This window comes from Myotis yumanensis, unplaced genomic scaffold (assembly GCF_028538775.1).
Source record: "Myotis yumanensis isolate MYYU_CA2020_CCGP unplaced genomic scaffold, mMyoYum1.0.hap1 SCAF_10, whole genome shotgun sequence".
Classification (NCBI taxonomy): domain Eukaryota; kingdom Metazoa; phylum Chordata; class Mammalia; order Chiroptera; family Vespertilionidae; genus Myotis; species Myotis yumanensis.
Window position 1 is genome coordinate 4352269 of NW_027223761.1, and position 21190 is coordinate 4373458.

Consider the following 21190-nt stretch of genomic DNA (forward strand, 5'->3'; position numbering starts at 1 on the left):
CAGCTCCTCCTCTAGCGGGACTCAGAAGTGCCCCCAACGGCGACCATGGGTCCTTGGCTGTTCTTGGCGGCCACGAGGAACTGAGGTCCCTAAGGTCCCGCCCAGGTCAGGGGCAGGGGAATCCCTCAGCCCAGCCCCCCCGCCGGGGCCTGGGCCTGGGCCTGGGCCTGGGAGGCGCGTGCCTGTGGGTGGCCGCAGGTCAGGGAAGCTCACGTGCAAGGCCAGGTCCAGCTCCAGCGCGAAGGAGCAGGGGCCTCGCCTGCCTGCTGCAGCTTCAAAGAGCCTCATCATTAACAAAAGTGCTCCAGGAACGCTTTCCTTCCCCCCTCGCTCCTTAAGTCGGGCTCCCGAGTGAAAAGGAAAATCTACAGTGAGCGGCCGCCGGCGGGTGAGCCTCAGAGGGGAGCCACGCCTCTGCAGGCCCTGGCCAACCCTCGCTGAGGTGTGGGCTTCCTTTGTTTATTTAAAATGGTCTCTCTTTGTCCCTTCCTCCCGATTCAGGGATTCAGGCGTCTCTCGTCTCTCGGGCTGCACTTTAAGTCCTTTTGAAGTGTTACAACCATTTTCTACTCTTTCAATTAGCAGTAAGAGAAGGAAGCTAATAGCTTCCTGAGCGACTCGCTGGAAATATTAACAAAGTCTGGCCTGGCCGCTGGGCGGGGTGTGTGTGTGTGTGTGTGTGTGTTTACGGGAAGGAGGGGAGGGGAGGGGTGGGAGATTCCCAACACGGAGGCGAAAATCCCTTGGCACCGGCTTCATCTGGTGCAGGGGGGCGGGGAGCCGGCCGAGAGGGCACATGGCCCTGGGGGCCGCGGCTGGCACAGCTGGCGGGAGGGACGTGGACACTTCTGGAAGAAAGGCAGCTTCCGCCAGCCGCACCTGGGCAACTCGGAGGACGCAGGTGCGTGGCCTGGAATCCCCAGCTTGTGGCTTTGATGTGGTCAGTGGGGGAGGTTTCAGGACTGGCTTTTGAATAGAGAGACTGGACGGGGTGCTGATGGTCCCCAGGTGCCCACTGGACCCTGGCACCCACGATGTAGGGCTCCTGAAAGAATCTGAGGCCGGGGAGTGGACGGAGGGGAGTGGACGGAGGGAGGGCAGGCCTGTGTGAGCGCACAGAGCCAGGGGCCAGGAGGGACTGCGTGTCTTGCCTCCCAGCTCTCACTGCCCACAGCGGCTCGGGGTGAGAGCCCACAGCCACGGTTCTGCCGGCAGAAGCAGGCCAGTTTCCTGAGGAAGGTTGGGCCTTCGCTGGTGGCACCAGGTTCGCGGTCATTCAGGCCCCTGGGCTAGCCACAGGCCTGTGTTGGGAGCAGAGGAGTGACAGAGCCCTGCTGGGTGGGGCCCGGCCAGTCGGCGGCCTCCTTCCCAGGAGCCTGAGCCCCAAGCTGGCCCAGGCCTACCCCTCCTGAGCCCTACCGTGTTCAGGCAGGCCCAGGCCACCGTACCCTCCCTTCGGGCGGAGGGGCAGGCCTGGGAGGGCCGTGAGCCCTACGCCCCCTCTGCCCCTCCTCAGGGTGCCAGCTGCCCTGGCTGGCTCTGTCCCGCTGCAGCCTGGGGCGACGGTGCCCACCTGGCGGCCTTTCTATTACTCGGCTGCATTGTGGGGGCAGCGCCCTAAACTGGTAGGGCCAGGCCCCCACACCCCGCAGTCAGTGTAAGGAAGGGCTGCTGGGCCCAGTGGGCAGGCAGGTGCCCACAGTCCAGGCTGCGTGGGCCCCAGGCCTGCTCTGCCAGCCCAGCACGGGGCACGGCTGGATTCCCAGCCACCTCTGGCTGGGAGCTGCCTTGCTCCCCAGGCCCTGGCTCCAGCCCTCACGTGGAGGGAGGGGAAGGGCATCCGTCCTGGCAGAGGGCCCACGTCTCTGGCTAAGAAGAGCTGCCCCTGGTCCCTGAGCGGTTGGCTCCCCTGCTCCGGGCACTGCCCACCCAGCTCCCCGAGGCCTGTCTCTGAGGGTGGGCCCTGGCAGTGGTCCAGGCCTGCGGGCCCGGCAGCCGCCCACACACTGGCTCACACACTTGCTCGCACACCCAGCCCCAAAAGTCTGGGTTTTGTCAGAAAACAGTTTAATTAGCAGCGTGGAGGCTTGGAGGGTTCACACCGAGTTTGCAGGCTCTCTCGCCTCCTCCCTTCTCACCCGCCATGTGGGTGCTGTGTGCGGTGCCAAGCCTGGGGGCCCGAGAGCGCGAGAGGGGGGCAGGGTAGGGCCTCTCATCTGCCAGCACAGAGGGAGGAACTGGAGCCTCCAGCACGCCCCCCCCCCCCCCGCCCCCAAGCCTCCAGCTGCCCCCAAGCCTCCAGCTGCCCCTGCCTGTGGCACCTAGAACCTGCCTGGTAGTGCTGGCAGGAGAAGGGGAGGGAACCCACACAGCCCCGGGCCTGTCTTCAGGGAGGCCTCCGAGTCAGCCCCTGCCCTCAACCCATGGCTCCCTCCCCTCCAGCCCAGGCCTCTACTCCTGCTCCTGGGGACACGGTCCCAGCCTGTCACTGGTCCCCTCCCACATACCCTGGCACCTTCCAGTTCTCCAAATGGTCATGGCCTCCCTGCCCAGGCCCCTGTGCTGGCTCCCACCTCCCTCAGTATGAAGAGAGGCCCTCACCCCCCAGGGCCTTCAAAACTCCGCCGAGGCCAGATCCCCGCCTCCCGCTTCAGCTCAGACCACTGCCCTCCCTAACTCAGCGCTTTGGGACACCAGCCCTCCCACCTCACACAGCCCTCCCACCTCACACAGCCCTCCCACCTCTGAGCTTTTGCATATGCTGTTCCCTCAGCCTGAAAGTGCTTCCTACTCCACCCTCTACGGGTTACAGGATCAGTCCGCACTCCAAACGGAACAGCCCCCCTGCCCTGGGGCTCCGGCCCCAGCCCTCTGCGCCCGCCCGGAGAGAGGGCACCTGGCCGAGGCAGCCCCCGGGCCCATGCTGGCTCCAGAGGAGTGACCCGCACTCCGCCGGGGGATGCGAACAGGCCCTGGGACGGCCATCCTCATGGGAGGGAGCCAGCGGCCACGGAACAAACTGCAGGCCGGAGGCACAAAGAGCCTTTTCATCTCGGAAGGTCAGACACAGATGCTGACCTCCACCTGGAAGTCCAGAATGAAAGCAAACGCCGGGTCTCCGAGCTCGCGCCGGCTCTGACCTGCTTACAGGGATCTAAACTCGGGCCCCTTTGCACATGTCCAGCGAGGTGCTCATTTAAAACGCCGCTTGGCTGAGTCTCCAGCCGGAAAGCCCACCTGGTGTCCAGCAGCTCGTCCTCGGCATCTGATTAATAACGCGCACATAAAAACCCGTCCCGAGAGCCATAGGTTGAAATGAAGCAGGAGGGCTAATTGCTAATATAAGAATTAATATCAGCGAGGAGCGATCTTTCAGGCAGCCAGGAGCTGTAACGATGGAGAGCGTTTCCATGGCGGGGAAGCCCTGAGGTCCAAAGGGCGGGGGTGGCTCTGGAAGACGGACAGGTGGTCCGGAGGAGACTGGCCACACCTGCCCCATTCTAGCGCCACCGAGCTCCCCCGTGACTGTCAGGACATGGGAGTCGGGGACCAGAACCACAGCCCGCGTCACCTTCCCCAGGGAGCCCCTTGGATCCGCACCCTGCCTCTCCTGCCCTCACCCCTGCTTGGCAAGATGGGGCTTCTTGCCCTCATAATGCCATGTGTCTCCCGCTGCGGCCCTTGGCAAGCCAGTGGCCGCTCTGCGGGACCTCAAGCTCCTGGAGGACAGGGGCTCCTCGTTGGGTCCCAGCGTCTTGCCTGGTGCTGGGAGCATGACTGGACTCGGTACATGTTTGCAGGATGGGTGGAGGGGGAGATGGATGGGTGGGTATATGGAGGGATGGATGTATGGGTGGATGGATGGATGGATGGATATGAGAGGACCTTAGGAGAGGCTCAAAGCGTCTCAGTGCAGTGGGCCCCGGGGCCGCCTTGCGTTTGTGTTTCTTTTGTGCTGGGATTGGCATCGTGCAGGGAGAGGGAACTGGCCCAGAGTTTGAGGCCTGGCTGTCATGTTGGTCGTACGTGGACAAGTCCCTTCTTTTTATTTTAAGTCCCCTTTGCGCCTGCACAATGGGGGCGGTCCTCCCTGCTCGGCCAGCCACGCTGGCTGTCCCCAGGCACAGGGAAGACAGCAAAGCAGGAATGACCTGGAAAAGGATAAGGCCCCTTTGTCCGCGGAAAGGGCGCGGCGTGGAGAGGTGGGACCGTGCACTTGGCTCTCTCTCCCCCTTTCAGGTTTCTTCTCATGCAGCTGTGATGTTACTACAGCAAACAGTGAACCTGTGCGGGCATCTCGAGCAGTTCCAGACGGAAGCTTTTATTCCGTTGACCCAAAAAATGGCTCTTTGGTACCTGAACGCAGAGACCCGTGGGTGGGGGCAGGCGAGGAGAGGCGAGGTGGGGGTGAGCAGAGGCGGCCTCATGGGGGGAGTGCCCAGGAGCTGGCCAAGGAGGCGGGGGCCACAGAGGGCTCCCGGGCGGCTGAGCCCGTGGGGCCCCACAGACTCATCTCGTCCTTGGTCAACTTGACTGGCCACAGAGAACGTCCACGCGCCACCGCTGACTTCGTCTGCGCTGCGTGGTTTCGCATACTCTACCCAGTCGTGTGCCCACTGGGGACTCCACGGCTCGGCCGGTAGGTGTCCGCCAGAGGGCGCCCTTACACATTTGTTCCCGGCCGGTGAATACTAGGAGGCTACTAACACGCGTCCTGGTGCCCCCACACGTGCAACAAGCTCCCACCTCCAAGCACGCCCACCCACCAGGCTGACCTGGGAACACACACGCACCCCGACACCGAGAGGCACCCCTCAGCCACGGCAGCAGCCAGGACCCCGTGGGCCCTGTGGGGTCTGGGGCATGTGTACGCCTGGCTCCCGGGGAGCTTTGCAGGACCATGGGGCAGGCGCGGGGAGGGGCAGCGGGGAGGGGGGGACAGCAGGGAGGGCAGACCCAGGATATACTCAGCTGCATGGGCCAGAGCTCTGCTTGAACCCTGGGCTTTCTACATGAGGAAGCACCGTGGGGAGTTCACGGGGTGCATTAATTAGGCACCTTCTGTGTGCAAGGCACCGAGCTGGGCCACGTCTCAGTGAGCAGTCTCAGACAAGCAGCAGTCCCTTCCCTGACCCTGGAGATACTGTGCCACTGCTGGTTTGTGCGACCACCCACCAAGGCAGGAGGTGAGGGGTGAGGTTAGGTGGGCTGTTGCCGGAGGGGGAACAGCGTGGGGTTTGGGGGAAGTGGTGGAGACAGGTGGGTGGGCCAGGCAGGGCCAGGCCTTGTGGGGCCCTGGAGGCTGCCCCAAGAGCACTGCCCCGACCCCGAGGGCTGTGGGAAGGGCCTGATGCAGTGGGTGAAGCTGCCTTCCTGCATTCAGTTTCTGAACTCTCTGTCTTGGGGGACCAGCGGCTGCCTCCACGCGCCCGCCCCCCCTCCAGCCCCCACGGTACAAAAGTTTCCTCGCCTCGTCCAGGGGGCAGATGACCTCATTGGACTCTTTCCATCTCTTGCTTTCACAGAGGAATTACCGTTTATAATTGGATGGAATCACACGGGTGCAGGAGCGATCAGAGCCTACACTGGAGCCCAGCGTCACCCCTCACGAGGGGGCTCTGTCCTCATCTTCCTCCTGTCCCACCCCCACCCTGCCCCTTCCTGGGGGCCACTCCGCCGCCTGCTCACACCTGCTGTCCCCAGGGGCTTGGTGGTTCTAAACCTCCTTGCTCCTGGGGAAGCTTGTCCCCAAACCTGCCCCATCCTGTGGGCCCCATCGGCCTGCTCGGCCTGGCCAGCACCGCCCCTCTGAGTGCAGCCCTGCCAGGCTGGGCGCCCCGTGGGCAGCGACCCCCAGTCCGGGCTCTGGGCTTATTAAAACACATGCCCTGAAAATTCGTTTTTATTTGGAACAGCCCCTGACAATAAGCATCTCTCAAACCCGCCACCTTCAGCCCTACAAAGCCAAGTGCCCAGATGCAGCCGAGCCCATCTGGATCCTATTTCAAACCAGAGCTGACACTCAGATGTGTAATGAAAGCACTTTCCAAAGAGGGGCTCCTGCAGGGGGAGTCGGGACACCAGGGCAGCGGGCCTCCGCGCCAGGCCACTGAGAGGCTGTGGGTTTGTTGGGATTCCTGCAAACAGCCGGCCCTGCCCCCAGGACTGTGGAAGGGCAGGTGGGGCGCGGAGCCCTGACCCCAGCCTGGGGAGCCGGTGGCCGCAGGAGGGAGGCCGGGACGCAGCTTCCCTGGTCCCCTGATGCTCCTGCTCGCGAAGGGCAGCGGGACGGCAGCGCTTGTTCTGGAAGCCGAGGCCACGGGCCCAGTGGGGTCCAGGTGCTGGGGGAGCGGAGCTCTGGGCTGGGGCAGGGCCCCTGCAGCCTCAGGTGCTCTCAGGACTTCCTTTCTCTCGTTCCCGCGCCCTCCCACCCCAGGAAAAAGGGGAGCCAGGGCTCTGGGGAAGGGACTGTTTGTTACTGGGTTTGAGAAGAGAAGGGAGGTGGTGGAGAATGGTCCCAGGCCCTCCCAGCTCATGGGAAAGCGCCTTCAAGAACAGGGTGCCAAGGGATGGGAGGAGAGGGGTCGCAGCCCCAGCAGCCTGTCCCCGGGGAGCTCCTAATTCCAGGGTTTAATCACTTCCTTTGTTTTTTGGCAGGTGAGGAGGCAGGGAGTGGGTGAGGAGGACTCCTTTTTGGACAGACAAGGCCAGGAGGTGAAGCAGGAATAACCCATCCCTCCCCCCCGCCCCCGCCTCCCTGCGAGAAAACCTCTCTGCAAACAGGGGCAGCCAAGCAGGACCGAGCCCCCGCCCCCAAGCATCTTCCCAAAGAGGGGCCGGTGGGGCCTGACAGATCGGCCGGCGGCGCATGTCACAGCTCAGCCCCCCGTGCGCATCTGAACTCCTCCGCGGGTAATGGACTCCCGCCCGCCCCGGGAGACGGGAGACGCAGCCCGAGTGGCAGGAACGCCGCGTCTTTGGAGAGTGGCTCCCTCTCGTCTCTGTCTCAGCAGAGCGCTCCCTGCACGGGAACCCATTCTGCCAAGTGACTTAAGGGATTAAAAAATAAAAAAAGACCTTGGTAAAGAAAAGGGGGTAAAAGCCACGCAGAAGCCTTTTGGAGGAGGTGGTGGCCAGCAGACAAAGAGCACAAGTTGAAAGAGGCAGCGAGAGGCCGCCCGCCCGCCCCGATGGGCGCCGGGCCGTAGGGCATGCCTGGGGCGCAAGGGCCCAGGACACCCGCAGGCCGTGCACGGGAGTCGGGGCTCCGCCGGGGAGAGGCCCGCAGCGCCCGGGGCCCAGGCCGTGCAGAATGCTGTTCTGGACCCGCAGCCCCGCCTGACCTCGAGGAGCCCAGAAGAGTCCAGCACAGGGCCTCCTCCTGCACGCCGGGCTGCCCCCAGCGCCCCAGGTCTGCGGTCTGCACCCCGAGTGCCAGGGCTGAGGCCGGAATGTGAGCGTGGCCCAGGCCCACCTGGACCCAAGCGCGGCATCCAGAGCGGCCATCCCAGCCAGACCAGCGGCTCAGCGAAGGAGGTGAGGCGGACGGGAAGGGCCCCGGTGGTGCAGGCAGGCCCTGGGCTCCTGGTGCCCAGGGAGGGCATACAGAGAAACAGCTGGCCCGCCCCTCCCCAGGCCGGGTCAGACGGGGGCCGCACAGAGCTCCCCAGCTCTGTAGCTCTCCCAGCCACCCACACATGTAGTGCGGGCCGCTGGCCACTCTGCGTGCCAGGGGGGGGCTCACCTGCTACCTGGTGGCCCCGTGCTGCGGGCTCTGTCCCAGGGTGGGTGGACCCAAGGTGTAATGGAGTGGTCTCTCAGGAGTCACCGCTGCACACCTTCCGGGCCCTGCTGTCCTTGGAGGTGAGTCTCGCTTTGAGCCCCTCTGAGTTCTGCCCAGAGGGGGCAGCAGTGAGGCCGCGGGGAGCAGAACTTTGGTGGCTTCAGTGCTGGCGAGGAGGACCCAGCCAAGGCCCCGCTCCCGCTGGCCTTTGGACAGCCCCTGCTCAGCTTCCAGCTCAGCCCCAGAAGGGCAGTGAGTGCCAAGACGGATGGGAGCAGCTGGCTGTGATCCCCAGGCCTGGACCCCTAAGGTCTGCCAGGGCTGGGCCAGCTGCGGGGGCAGGGTCCTGTCCTGTCTCCCCATCCCCAGAGGCCAAGAGGGAGGACTCAAGCCTCCCCAGACACAAATCCTGGCAACCGGGAGCGGAGGCGGCGCCCTGGGCAGGGCAGGGAAGCCCCAATTCATTAACAAGATGGAAAATGACTCTTCCCCGCGCGCTTCCCCAGGAGAGGGGCTGATTTATGACGGCTCCGGGCCGGGACATTCGTCAGCGCGGCGTGGCGCGCACGCCGTCTGCGGGGGCATTAATAGTGTGTTATTAGCCAGCAGCGTGAAAGATGCCCTGTGGATGGGCTATTTGCTGTTATTTATTGTGGAGGTGCCAGCCCAGCAGCGGGGCCGGCTGGAGCCTGAGCTTGGCCCCTGCCCGACTGCCTCCCTGATGCTTGTCCCCCTTCTCCTCCCAGCCCCGTCAAGGGGTTGGGGGGGCGTGTCATCCCTGGGGCTGAGGCCAGGACGGGAGGGGGCAGCTGGCTATGGTCCCCCAGGCCTGTACCCTAAATATTTATGGAGAACCTGTTCCGTGCCCGGCTCTGCCTCGAAAATGGGCTGGGGAGCCCGTCGGACGTGGGCTGGTGGCTGGCCTTCCAGGTGTAAGCGGCGTGTCCTTGGGCCCCTCCCTGAGTGTGCTGCCCTCTGTGCACTAGAGGCCCAGGCTCCGCAGGGTGTGGCCGGGGTTTGTGAAGGGCTGGGGTGCAGCAGGCGCTCAGGCTGGCCATTTACTGCCACTGCCTGGTCTGACCCCAGAGGGCCAGAGGGGCTGACTCCCGGGGGCGGGGGGAGCAGCCCCCATGAGACCCTGCTTTAGCCGGACACTGTCCATCATCGCCTCCCGTGCCCACCCCCAGGAAAGGGCTTGAGAGTCGGTGCCAAGGCCGGAGGAGGTGGGCAGGGAGAGGGCTGTCCACAGCTGCTGGAGGGTTCTCTCTGCCCCGGGCCCGTCCGTCCCCTCCCTGGGCCTCTGTAAACAGCTGATGATCTGCGAGATCCTCTCCCTCCCCAGCCCTGAGAGAGGGTTCCCCCAACACCCCGTGCGTATCTGTGGGAGTGGGAGGGAGGGGCCATCTCTAAGAAAGGGGGGCCGGCCTCTGACGCCTGGAGGGGGACCTGCAATTGGGCAGTTCCAGGCTGGTCACCCCATATGAGATGAGTGGGGACAGCAGGGGTCTACCTTGGGTTTGCGCCCTCCCAGGGTGGGGCCTCCCTAGCTCAGGGGCAGGTAAGACACTGGGAAGGGGAGAGCAATGGACATGGAGTCCAAGGCCTGGGCTGTGTCGGCCTCCCCACCACGTGCTGCACAATTCAGACCAGGCCCTCTGCCTCTCGGAGCCCCATGGTGGAGGCCCCGGGCTCTCTGTTACCTCCTGGTTGGGCTGACGGAAGGCCGGCCTCTCTCTTCTCTCCTACTGCCGGGTCCTGGGATTCAGATTCTAGGGCTTCCCTTTTGGCGAATTCATTCATCCATCCATCCATCCATCCATCCATGCATTCATCCATCCATTCATCCATGCATTCATCCATTCATCCATCCATTCATCCATCCATCCATCCATGCATCCATCCATCCACCCATCCATGCATTCATTCATCCATTCACAGATGTTTATGGGCACCCCCCTGGACCAGGCTGTGGGCGAGGCTCATGGATAAGACAGACGTGGTAGGAGTTTGCATTCTCGAGGCAGGGTTTGCACAGTCAGCTTGTCCTACATACTAGGCGGGGGGGGTCTCACCAGGACCAGGGCCTGCATGGTGAAGGTGCCCCCCCCTCCGCCCAGCTCCCAGCCTCCGCCACATGGTCGGCAGCATCGCCAGACCTCGTCTTTCCGGGTCACCCGCTCCTCTCTCGGCCCCTGGCTGCCAGGATCCCGGCTGCGGAGGAGGCCGGCAGGGCAGGCCCAGGGGACCACTGTCCCAGCCCTGCAGGCGCTGCCCTCCCTCTTGCTTCCTCCCAGCCCCCCAGAATAAAGGCCCTGGGACCCCCTCCTACCTCTGAAACTCCCCAGCCGCTCCTTTTCCTTCCTAAAAGGAACTGAGCCTAAGTCTAGGCAGCTTCACTAAAAATGCACACTGACGGGGAAGTGTCAGGTGTGGAACCACTTATTAAATGACGCCGGAGAGAGAGACAGAATTACACACGTCTCCTTTCATCCCCCCTCCCCCTCCTGGCCCTGAACAGTGTCATATCGAACACTGTTATCAATATAATTAACCTCCCAAGACCCAATTTTAAAGTCTTATTTTTAAAAGCGATTTACATTCTCTGAAGTTCAGGACACCCCGGCCCCCGGCCCCGCCCAGGCGGCCTGCGAGGGGAGATGAGCTGGAGGTACGAGTACGTTTTTAGTGGATTTGCATACCTGCCTGCAATTACCGCCAGTGATAACTGCTGATGCATAATGCATGCAGCATGAAATTAGAAAAATAATTAACTTCAGGCTTTAAAAGAATCCCTACCCCCACCCCCACGCATTACAAGTTCTCAGTGGCACCAGTAGACAGATCAGGCGTGGAGTTGTGCAGTGTGGGGTGAGAAGGGCCTGGAGGGCCGTGGCTTATAACCGGGGAGGTCGTGTGGGCTGGTGAAGAAGAAAATGTGGGGCCCTCATTATTTAAACAAAGATTTGCTGAGGACCCATCACAGATATGGAGGGGACCCTGCCTTGGTGGAGCCCCCTGCCTGGTGGGTTGGGGTCCCCCCCGCCTTCCCCTTCCTGGGGCTGAAACTGCTTCTGTCCCCAGTCTGCCCTGCACACTTCGCTCCTGCCTGGGGCCCTGCTCTGCCAGTGGGTGAGAGTCTGGCAAGGTTTAGGAAAACACAACAATTCTTCTTGCTGAAGGGAGGGTCTGGGAGGGGGGGCGAGGGGCGGCCTCTGTCCCGCCTCCGCTTCCCGGCCCTCTTGTGTCTGCCTTCCCTCTTCGGAAGCTCAGCCAGGCCATAGGAGGGCCTTGGAGTCCTCCCTGGGGACAGCTGGGGCAGCTCTTCTTCCCCAAACCACCAGGCCTGTGCTGGGCACTCCCCGCAGCCCTCCCTCAGCGGCACGTTACAGATGAGGAGACCGAGACCCAGAGAGGCATCACCGCCGGTCTCGCAGCTGGGGACTGGGGAGGCCAGGTTCTAACCCAGTGCCCTGCTGTCCTCTCTCCTCACACGCCTCTTTCTTGGAGTCACCGCCACCCGGAATTCTCAGATTCCTCACTGGTGCTGATGGGCCCGCGCTGCTGCCCGGATGTAGGGCCAGTGCTCCCACCCAGCCGGGGCGGGGGGGAGGGGGGTGGTGGGCTGAGGAAGCACAAGGTGAGGAGTCCTCCAGGTAGCAGCACGGCCTGCGGGTTCCCAGTGCACCTGGAGGCTCAGCAGGCAGGGGGAGTGAAGACGGGGCTGGTGGGGAGCAGAGGACAGAGACAAGCAGTTGACACAGAGCTTCGGCCAGCGTGCCTGCGGCAGCGGGAGAATCACAGCAGCTGTGAAACCTCAGGCATATGTCACATCCAGGCTGCCCTTATGAGGGGGTCCTTTGCACGTATTATCTTATTGCATCCTCAGTGGCCACACTCATAGATGAACTGAAGCTCAGAGAGGGCAAGTAACTTGCTCAGGGTCACACAGCTTGGAGGTGACCGAGGCAGGACTCAAACCCAGGTTTCTCTGTCCTGGAAGATGGCAGGAGCTAGTAGCAAAGGCCAAGAGCGGTGCCCCTCGGCTGATAGGGGTCTGGATACCTCCAGTCTGAGCCACCTCACTCCTTCCCTCCCCTCCCCCCAACAGCAGATCAAGGATCCTGCTGTCAAGTCATGGAGCTGGCAGGCCATAACGCACACCATGCTGAAGTCTGTGGGACCCGTGCAGCGATGACAAGTGGCCCCGTAAAAGACAGGCGATTTACCGGGTTTAATTTGATGGCCGCATAAACCACCCAACGCACAACTAGGGAATAAAAAGGCTGCCTAGCACCTGGGCAATTAATGGGCTCCTCCAGCAAGGCGTGCTCCCCCGCCCCCCGGCCCCGCCCTACTCTCCCAGAACCAGGGGGCTCAGAGTTGGTGGCCTTGCGGAAGGGCTAGCAGAAGAGACTTGAGCCAAGATGGATGAGGCCCACGGATAGGGGAGCAGAGAGGCCTTGGGCCCCTGCCTCCCAGATGCTGGTTGGTTATCCATCAGGCATCTCTGAAATATGCAATTTACACTCCGTCATTGATGCTGGGGCCTTTGGAGGCTGCCGGCTGCAGCCATGAGCTGAGTGGGCACTGGGAACGGACTTCCACGCCAGAGAAGGCGGCGGCTGACCTTGCCTTTGGCCTGAACAAGCCTGCCCCCTGCTCAGGGCACTGGCCTGGCACAGCAGAGCGCAGGGGCCGCCGCATCCCCGTGCCAGGACGCAGCCTTGGCAGACCAGGGCGGGGGGTGTCTTCTGACCATTTGCTGGAGCCCAGGCAGGGGCTCCCCCAGGCTTGGCCTTGACCCCTGAGACCAAGGGGGTGAGCTTGGGCGGGCCTGTACCTTCCTGTCCTCAGCACCTGCCCTGGCCCTGACCCTCTGCTCATAAGCAGCTTGGGACAGGACCTCCAGGCCCCATCACCTTCGGGTTCTGGCTCCGTGCAGGGTAAGGGACAGATGTGCAGCCAGAAACCCGGGCTGGCTGTGACCCTGGGAAGGCCCCTCCCCCCTGAGCCTCAAGCTGCTCAGCTGTAAAATGGGCCGGAGGACGTGTGTGTGTGTGTGTGTGTATGACAGGGTGAAGGTACAGACATATGCCTGTGAAGGGGGTGGGTGAGGTCTGGCTCGAGGGCTCCCCCTGCTGCCTGGGCTCATTCTTGTCCTCTGGAGGTCGGCCTACCCAGGTCTATGGGACCATTCCCTGCTCTGAGCCCGTCTGTCCTATGATCTGGGCCAGGGCCCTTCCCAGTCCTGGGTATGATGACAGGTAGGGGAGTCAGTGGTCAGATAAGGTTGGGCAGCCTGGGATACCCAGGCTCCGCCCACATCTTACGCGGTGGCTCTCAATGCCGCTGAGGGCAGGAGGGGCTGGGGAGCATGGTGTGAGGCTCTGGGTGGGAGATGAGAGAGGGAAGTGGCCGGGGAGCCTGGTCAGGGAAACAAAGATGACAGCCTAACCTGCAGGAAGCTCAGACCACCTCCACCTCCTGAGGGTGGGGGTGTGAGTGGGGCGAGGACCGTAGCCTGGGCCGGGGGCCGAGAGGTCCGAGGCTGCGGTCCTTGGTCCCTCAGGCCAGTGGGTGCTGGTGGAGGGAGCCTGAGCTGGCTTCAAGGGCCCCGATGCTGGGCATGGCTCAGCCCCCCTCTTGCTCCTCTGGTTCCAGGTGCAGACCCCCGGCACCCTTCCCCCGATCCTCAGTTGCTTCCAGCCAGGTGTCCTGGGCTGGCCCTTGACCTGCCCTGGGGGACCCTGTAGACAAAGCTTTGTGCTGCAAACAGGCCCTGCGCGGGTTAGTGCATTAGCTGCGGGGAAGCCTGAGCGCTCTCCAGAAGCCTTGGAGCTGCAGGCTGGGCAAGGCCCCTGCAAATGCAAATGGCGTGAATGTGGGGGGCTCAGGTGCAGGTGCTCCCACGTTCTCAGTCCCTTCTGTACTTGGTGGTCACTGATGCCAGGCCACGCCAGGCCACCACAGCCCCTGGCCCTGGCCCTCGAGCGCCCGAGATGTGGTTGCAACATTAAAACACGATAGTCACCGGAACAGCATGACCCGCAGTCCACAGACACTCAGCACTTTGGGCCTGGTGACCAAGATTCTGGCCGAAGGCTCCCCCTTACCACCGCTTCAGTGGGCGTGACTAAGTTCACATCTCATCTGTGAAATGGGAATGAGAAGGGCTCTGACCTCCTGGGTGCTGGGAGGATTAAATGACTTAATAATTCCTAAAGCTCTAGGCGAGGTCTTCATTATAGGATGAGCTACCATCCCCCCAGAATTGAATCACAAGTGGCCAGAACAAGTGGCATATGGTATGGGCTGAACAGACATCTGTTGGGTGACTGGGTGGCCAGATGCATGGATGGATGAGTGAGTGGGGGATGGACAGACGGATGAGTGGGGATGGCAGATGGATGGACGGACGGACGGACGGACGGACGGACGGATGGATGGATGGATGGATGGATGGCTCAGTGAGTGGATGGGTGGATAGAAGGCTGGATGACGGAGCAGACGGAAGCTCTATTGGCATCAGGAAGCCCAGCAGAGGAGAGGGCATCTGAGCCTGGTCCTGAAGGGTGAGGAGCAGTTTGCTAGACAGAGAAGAGCAGTCCTGGTATAGAGACAGAGAAGGAAGAGGGTGTGACAGGGCTGAGACACGGAGACACTTGGCCGCTAGGGCGTGGAATGAGGCCCCGACTGGCTCCCGCGCTGAGCGTATCCCGATTCTGCTCTGTACACCAGGGCTGCCCCGGCCGGGGCCTCGGTGTGGGCTCCGAGGGGCCACTGTCCCACCCCTGAAAAGCCTTGGTGAACCCGGATTTATACAGCAGGCCTTGGCCTGCCGCGTGGAGATACCTTCCCCACTGAGGTTGAAAGATAATTTCTCTTTAATTGCTTTTTTTTAAAAAACCATTATGAACAGTAAAATAATGAGAAAGGTCTATGCTGCAATTTTTCCATTTGTGAAAACTGAAATTACACCTCCAGGCAATTCCCTCAGAGCATGGATCCCTCCCTCCTTTTGTGTCTCATTTCTTTAAATGTAACAAAAACATATACATATATACACATTCAAGTTTTGTGACTTTCGGAAGGGGACAAGGTGTGGAGTCATCTCCCACAGAGCGCAGAGCTAGGGAGGGCGCCTCTGATGAAGAGAGATTTCTGTAAATACGCGAGAAAGCAGTTCTGTTGACACCTCCTTCCTCTGTCTATAAAATGCACGAGTGACACAGGACATGTTTTAACACCAGACAATGAAGCGCCCGCTCTCCACTGCTCAGCAGTGACGGCGCTGGCAGCTCCTTTTCCGCAGGTTCTGGTCACGCCCCGCCCCCCGCTCCCCCTCCTTGAGCTCCCAGGCCTCCCCGAAACAAGCTCTCCCAGCAAACCCTGGGCCTGAGCCAGATGTGAGTTCCTCACTCCAGTGAGAACTGGCTCGGAATCCATAAAACACGCCCTAAATCCATCCCATCGACATGGACCGCCACGCGTGGCATTAGCCGTGAAAACTGGTTCAGTGTGAAATCTTGAAGGAAGAAAGCAGAGCTGCGGGGTGGCCGTTGCTAGATGAGCCTCGCTCGAGGCCAGGGTCGCCGTCTAGGAGGGCAGGCAGCCTCCATCTCATTCACGGGCAACGTGTCACTCCCACTGAGGTTTGAAGTTAGCCAGAGCCCACCTCAGCCTGAGTGGTCACCTGTGACATAACCTGGGCACTGAGGCGCCGGGTGCCTGTGCCTCCAGGCTTGATTTCTGCCCCACGTCCCCGCCCGCAGCGGCCTCTCGGTGGCACGCGGGTGGCCGCTGCGACGCGACACCCTCTCACCGCACGTGTCTTGTGCTCCTTGCAGGTGTCGAGGCCCCAAGTCAGGTGAGGCCCGGTTCCCCCCGCCATCCACCATGGTGGTGGCACACCCCACTGCCTCCGCCACCACCACTCCCGCTGCCACGGTGACGGCCACTGTCGTGATGACCACGGCCACCATGGACCTGCGCGACTGGCTGTTCCTCTGCTACGGGCTCATCGCCTTCCTGACGGAGGTCATCGACAGCACCACCTGCCCCTCCGTGTGCCGCTGCGACAACGGCTTCATCTACTGCAACGACCGGGGGCTCACCTCCATCCCCGCCGACATCCCCGACGACGCCACCACCCTCTACCTGCAGAACAACCAGATCACCAACACCGGCATCCCCCAGGGCCTCAAGACCAAGGTCAGCGTGCAGGTCATCTACCTGTACGACAACGCCCTGGACGAGTTCCCCGTCAACCTGCCCCGCTCCCTGCGGGAGCTGCACCTGCAGGACAACAACGTGCGCGCCATCGCCAGGGACTCGCTGGCCCGCATCCCGCTGCTGGAGAAGCTGCACCTGGACGACAACTCCGTGTCCACCGTCAGCATCGAGGAGGACGCCTTCGCCGACAGCAAGCAGCTCAAGCTGCTCTTCCTGAGCCGGAACCACCTGAGCAGCATCCCCTCGGGGCTGCCCCGCACGCTGGAGGAGCTGCGGCTGGACGACAACCGCATCTCCACCATCCCGCTGCACGCCTTCAAGGGCCTCCACAGCCTCCGGCGCCTGGTGCTCGACGGCAACCTGCTGGCCAACCAGCGCATCGCCGACGACACCTTCAGCCGCCTGCAGAACCTCACCGAGCTCTCGCTGGTGCGCAACTCGCTGGCCGCCCCGCCCCTCAACCTGCCCAGCGCCCACCTGCAGAAGCTCTACCTGCAGGACAACGCCATCAGCCACATCCCCTACAACACGCTGGCCAAGATGCGCGAGCTGGAGCGCCTGGACCTGTCCAACAACAACCTCACCACGCTGCCCCGCGGCCTGTTCGACGACCTGGAGAACCTGGCCCAGCTGCTGCTCCGCAACAACCCCTGGTTCTGCGGCTGCAACCTCATGTGGCTGCGGGACTGGGTGAAGGCGCGGGCGGCCGTGGTCAATGTGCGCGGCCTCATGTGCCAGGGCCCCGAGAAGGTCCGGGGCATGGCCATCAAAGACATCACCAGCGAGATGGACGAGTGCTTCGAGGCGGGGCCCCAAGGCGGCGCGGCCCATGCGGCCGCCAAGACCACCGCCAGCAACCACGCCTCTGCTACCACACCCCAGGGCTCCCTCTTCACCCTCAAGGCCAAGAGGCCGGGGCTGCGCCTTCCCGACTCCAACCTTGACTACCCCATGGCCACGGGCGATGGCGCCAAGACCCTGGTCATCCACGTGAAGCCCCTGACAGCGGACTCCATCCGTATCACGTGGAAGGCCACACTCCCTGCCTCCTCCTTCCGGCTCAGCTGGCTGCGCCTGGGCCACAGCCCGGCCGTGGGCTCCATCACAGAGACCCTGGTGCAGGGTGACAAGACGGAGTACCTGCTGACGGCCCTGGAGCCCAAGTCCACTTATATCATCTGCATGGTCACCATGGAGACGGGCAACACCTACGTGGCCGATGAGACGCCCGTGTGCGCCAAGGCGGAGACAGCCGACAGCTACGGCCCCACCACCACACTCAACCAGGAGCAGAATGCCAACCCCATGGTCGGCCTGCCCCTGGCGGGCATCATTGGGGGCGCTGTGGCCCTCGTGTTGCTCTTCCTGGTCCTGGGGGCCATCTGCTGGTACGTGAACCGGGCTGGGGACCTACTGACCCGGGAGCGGGCCTACCACCGAGGCAGCCAGAAAAAGGACAGCTATCTGGAGTCGGGGACCAAGAAGGATAACTCCATCCTGGAACTCCGAGGCCCGGGGCTGCAGATGCTGCCCATTAACCCTTACCATGCCAAAGAGGAGTATGTGGTCCACACCATCTTCCCCTCCAACGGCAGCAGCCTCTGCAAGGGCACGCACACCATCGGCTATGGCACCACCCGGGGCTACCGTGGCGGCGGCATCCCCGACGTAGACTATTCCTACACATGATGCCCGCCGGGCCGCCCGCCCCCGCTCCCACCTCCTCCTGGCGCGGCGACCCCGTGGCTTTGCCCCGCTTGCTGCCATCCGACACAGCAAGGAGAAGAAACTCCTCAGCGACTTTCCCAGCAAAAAGCAGCGTTGGGGGAGGGCTGACACTTTTCTAGAACACAGCCGAGAAAACAAGTTTTTTTAAGGACAGAAGACGGGAGGGGGGTGGGTTGACGTTGCTGAAGACATAATTTATACCAAATTATGCCAGTTGGGGAGGGAAGGACTAAAAATAATATTGCAGGAAGGGTTGGGTCAGGGTGTTTTCCCCTGAAGTGGAAAGATACTACCTGTACCGCGTCTGCGCGCCTCCTGCCCTGTTCAGGGCCATCACGAGGGGGCCATCGGAGAGAAGCCGCCGGCAGCGACGAGATGGGAGAGGCTCAGGCCTCTCACCAAGGAGGGCGGGAGGAAGAGCCTTTCTTCAGTCTCTCCCCGGTTCTCCCCCTACCATTTCCCTCGCAGATTTCCAGAAATATCGAGTCTTTTACTGCGTTCTTTGAACAGTGATGTAACCGATTAAAAACTAAACTCCCCTTTTCCTACCGGAACCCTCTCCACTTCCACGGACCACACGCTGTGGAAGCCCCCCGGAAGCTGCGGCCTTCCCGGCCACTTGGAATCGCGTCTCTCCACCCACCGCGAGGTTGCGTCTCTGAACTCGGACGGGTCGATAGAGCCGCGGAGACGAGCCGCGGAGACGGTCCTGACCCCGCTTCTTGGGTCGGTTCGTACCATTTCTTGAGACAATAGAGTCATGAACATGTTGCTTTCCCCTAACGATCATTGAGTAAGTAGACACAGTGTGTTGGGGATCGGAGTGGGGTGGGGGGACAATGCCGTTCCTAAAGGCAGAGGCGTGTCTGTTCTGGGCGGGTGGCTGCGGGGACCCTGGGCAAGGGATGCTTCCAGTTTGATCCTATCTCAGGTTGGCCAGAGCTGGGCCATGCTCCTTTCTGCTATAGAGAAACTTCCTTTAACTGCCAGTATCTTCACCCCCCCCCCCCACCCCCCACACACACATGTAGTCACCTCAGTACTCCTTCTCTGTGCTCTGCTTCCCCCTGGGACAGGTAGCTGGTGCAGGGATGGGTTCTGTGTGTTCTTTTGCATCAGCTGATTAGACTTAATGGTTTCCCATGGCTGCTCAAACAACACCCAGAAAAAGACATGAAGATTCTCAGAAAAACCCCGGGGAGAGACTCCTGAGTGCAAAACGCTCAGCTGGACTGTTCCAGAGGCGGAGGCCCAGGTCTCCCGAGAAACAAGCCGGCCCCCAAAAGGGCAGTGACCGGGGCCCTCCCAGAGTTAAGGCTGATGGCCTCCCCCGGAAGCAGCGTGGCCGTCATTTATCAGCTGACGGTGCAGCGTGGCGAGCCGTGAGACGAAAACGACGAAATAACGACACAAACCCGGACGGAAGAGCGGACGGGCGCCCGGGTTCTGCTCGCTCTGCGTCCCTGCTCTCGGGAACGGGGTCGCCCTCCGTCAGCAGGCCACGTGCCCTGCACCGGGCAGAGCAGTGTCAGAGGAGCGGCGATGGCCGGAGGGCAGGGAGGATGAGAAGGGGTCCAGCTGCTGGTGGCGGCGTTTTCAAAAGGCCTCAGCTGCTCTGACAAAAGCCAAAGGCAGGAGGGCGAGACTGAACAGCGGTCCCAGGGCCTGGGCTGACAGCTCGATGGACATGAAAAGAAGTTGCTGGCCCTTCAGGGAAGGGGGTGGGCAGGAACGGACACGAGACCTGCGTGAGATGGAGGAGAGACGCGGCCGGGCTCGCCGTGGCCTGGCCGACAGAAGGGTCCCACCAAGTGGGGCTCCCCGCTCCCCCAGCCCCAGGGTCGGGCCTGAGGGGCAGGGACACCTTGCATTCGAAAACAAACCTTTTTCCCTTTTCCTGTTTTCTCAGTGTCAGGAGAGAGATTTTCCAAGCCTTAATTCCACGTGTGTATAAAGGTGGCCTCCCTTTGGCCTGTGGGGCCTCCAGACACAGGCTCGTCCCCATTCCCGGCAGCGCAGAGGGGCAGAGGGTGCGTGCGGGGGCTGGGGCGCTGGCTGGAGGGCAGGTGTCCGTGGTCTCTGCTGTTTGTGAAGTGAGGTCCCCTCCCTCAAGGCACCACTCCTGCCTTCCGCCAGTGTCCCAGGAAAGTTGGTCCCTGGACACCCCCACTATCAGCCCCCAGGCCCCCACTGCCCACGTGCTCATTCCCCCCCTCCCACTCGAGGCCCTCCCTCCTCCTCTCCCCAGGCCAGGCGGAGGTCAGGTCATCCCTCCGAGGCTGGGAAGGCACCGGGGGCAGTAGGGGACCCAGTCCGTGGGGCTGCGTGTAAGGGAGGGGGGCCTTGCAGGCCTGGAACCAGCCTGTGCGGAACATTCCCCCCAGAGCATTAAGCAGGCCTGGCCCTGCCCAGCCCCAGGACAGAGTCCCTCTCCTACTCCGGCTCTTGCACGACCAGCGTTCAGGCAGGGCTCACACGGGGGCTGAGCCCCAGGCCCTGCCTGACTCGCCGCGCATCCTCCCACCCCTGTAGGCGCAGAAGTTCGTGGAGACCTGGCCCAGCCAGCGCCCTGGGGCCCGCCCTCATCTTTTCTGCCCTAAGCACCCCAACATCTTCCCAGCGTTCTGTCTGAGAGCGGGACCGGGATGTCTGCTGCCTCAGGTCCCCCCAAGCCAGAGAGGGGCCTAAAGCCAGGTCCACTCTGAAACCCCACTCCCTCCCGATCCAACTCCCCCACAGCTGGCCACATAACCACGAGAGGGAGGATGTTCCAGGGCCCCCCCCCCCCCCCCCCCCCCCCCCCGTGGATGCATGTGAGGACACAGGGCCCGTGAAGACAAGCCGGGACCTGGGCCACCACTTCTGTCTAGAATCTGCCTTCGGTGGGTGGCCCGCCGGACCCTGGCAGCCTCTAACCAGCCAGGGCAACCTTGCTGGCCTCGGCGGGGACGAGTGCATTTTGTGGCATTTAAAGCAGGTTTAAAGCAAAAAAAAAAAAAAAGCCCACGACATTTCTTTGGTTGGTTAAGTGGTTTACCCTTCGTGGTAATTAGATGTAGTGATTGGACTCTCTTTTCTATTACATGGCAATTTTCCTTTAAATTTCCCCTTTAAAAAAAAAAAAAAGGAAGGAGAGCAGGAAAGGAGAGGAGGCAGCAGGGCCAGGCGAGCCATTTGCATTTTGCGAATGAGGCCTCTAAGCTCAGCTCAGGCGTTGGGCCCAATGTATGGAATGCTTCGGAGATGACTAAGAATAAAACCTATTAATTAGTCATACTCGGCTCCACAGACATGACGTGCATCGAAAGCTCCTTTTCTTCCCTGTTCTCCGTCCCTCTTCCTGTGGCCTCCTGAGGAAGCCTCCATCTTCTCCTTGAAACTGGCTCCGGCTTCCTGGACCGCCTCCATGGTAACAGGCCGGTGGCTAACCAGGGGGCGAGCCCGCCA

The 21190-nt window shown here is 62.2% G+C and overlaps 2 protein-coding genes across 4 annotated transcripts in view; one reads left to right on the forward strand and one right to left on the reverse strand.

Annotated features, from left to right (window-relative positions):
* Positions 1-20517, forward strand: part of FLRT1 (fibronectin leucine rich transmembrane protein 1) — a 62857-nt gene extending 42340 nt beyond the window's left edge. The window contains exons 1-3 of one of the 2 annotated variants that reach the window (XM_070427357.1): positions 831-901; positions 6658-7536; positions 15631-20517. In XM_070427357.1, the coding sequence (XP_070283458.1) occupies positions 15680-17704 (2025 nt within the window). In that variant the 5' untranslated portion in view covers positions 831-901; positions 6658-7536; positions 15631-15679 and the 3' untranslated portion in view covers positions 17705-20517. Of the gene's footprint in view, positions 1-830; positions 902-6657; positions 7537-15630 lie in introns of those variants that run through there. The other variant, XM_070427356.1, reaches the window with a different exon arrangement.
* The window catches only part of MACROD1 (mono-ADP ribosylhydrolase 1), a 130082-nt gene that overhangs the window by 73811 nt on the left and 35081 nt on the right, over positions 1-21190 (reverse strand). The gene's annotated exons all lie outside the window — the stretch shown is intronic.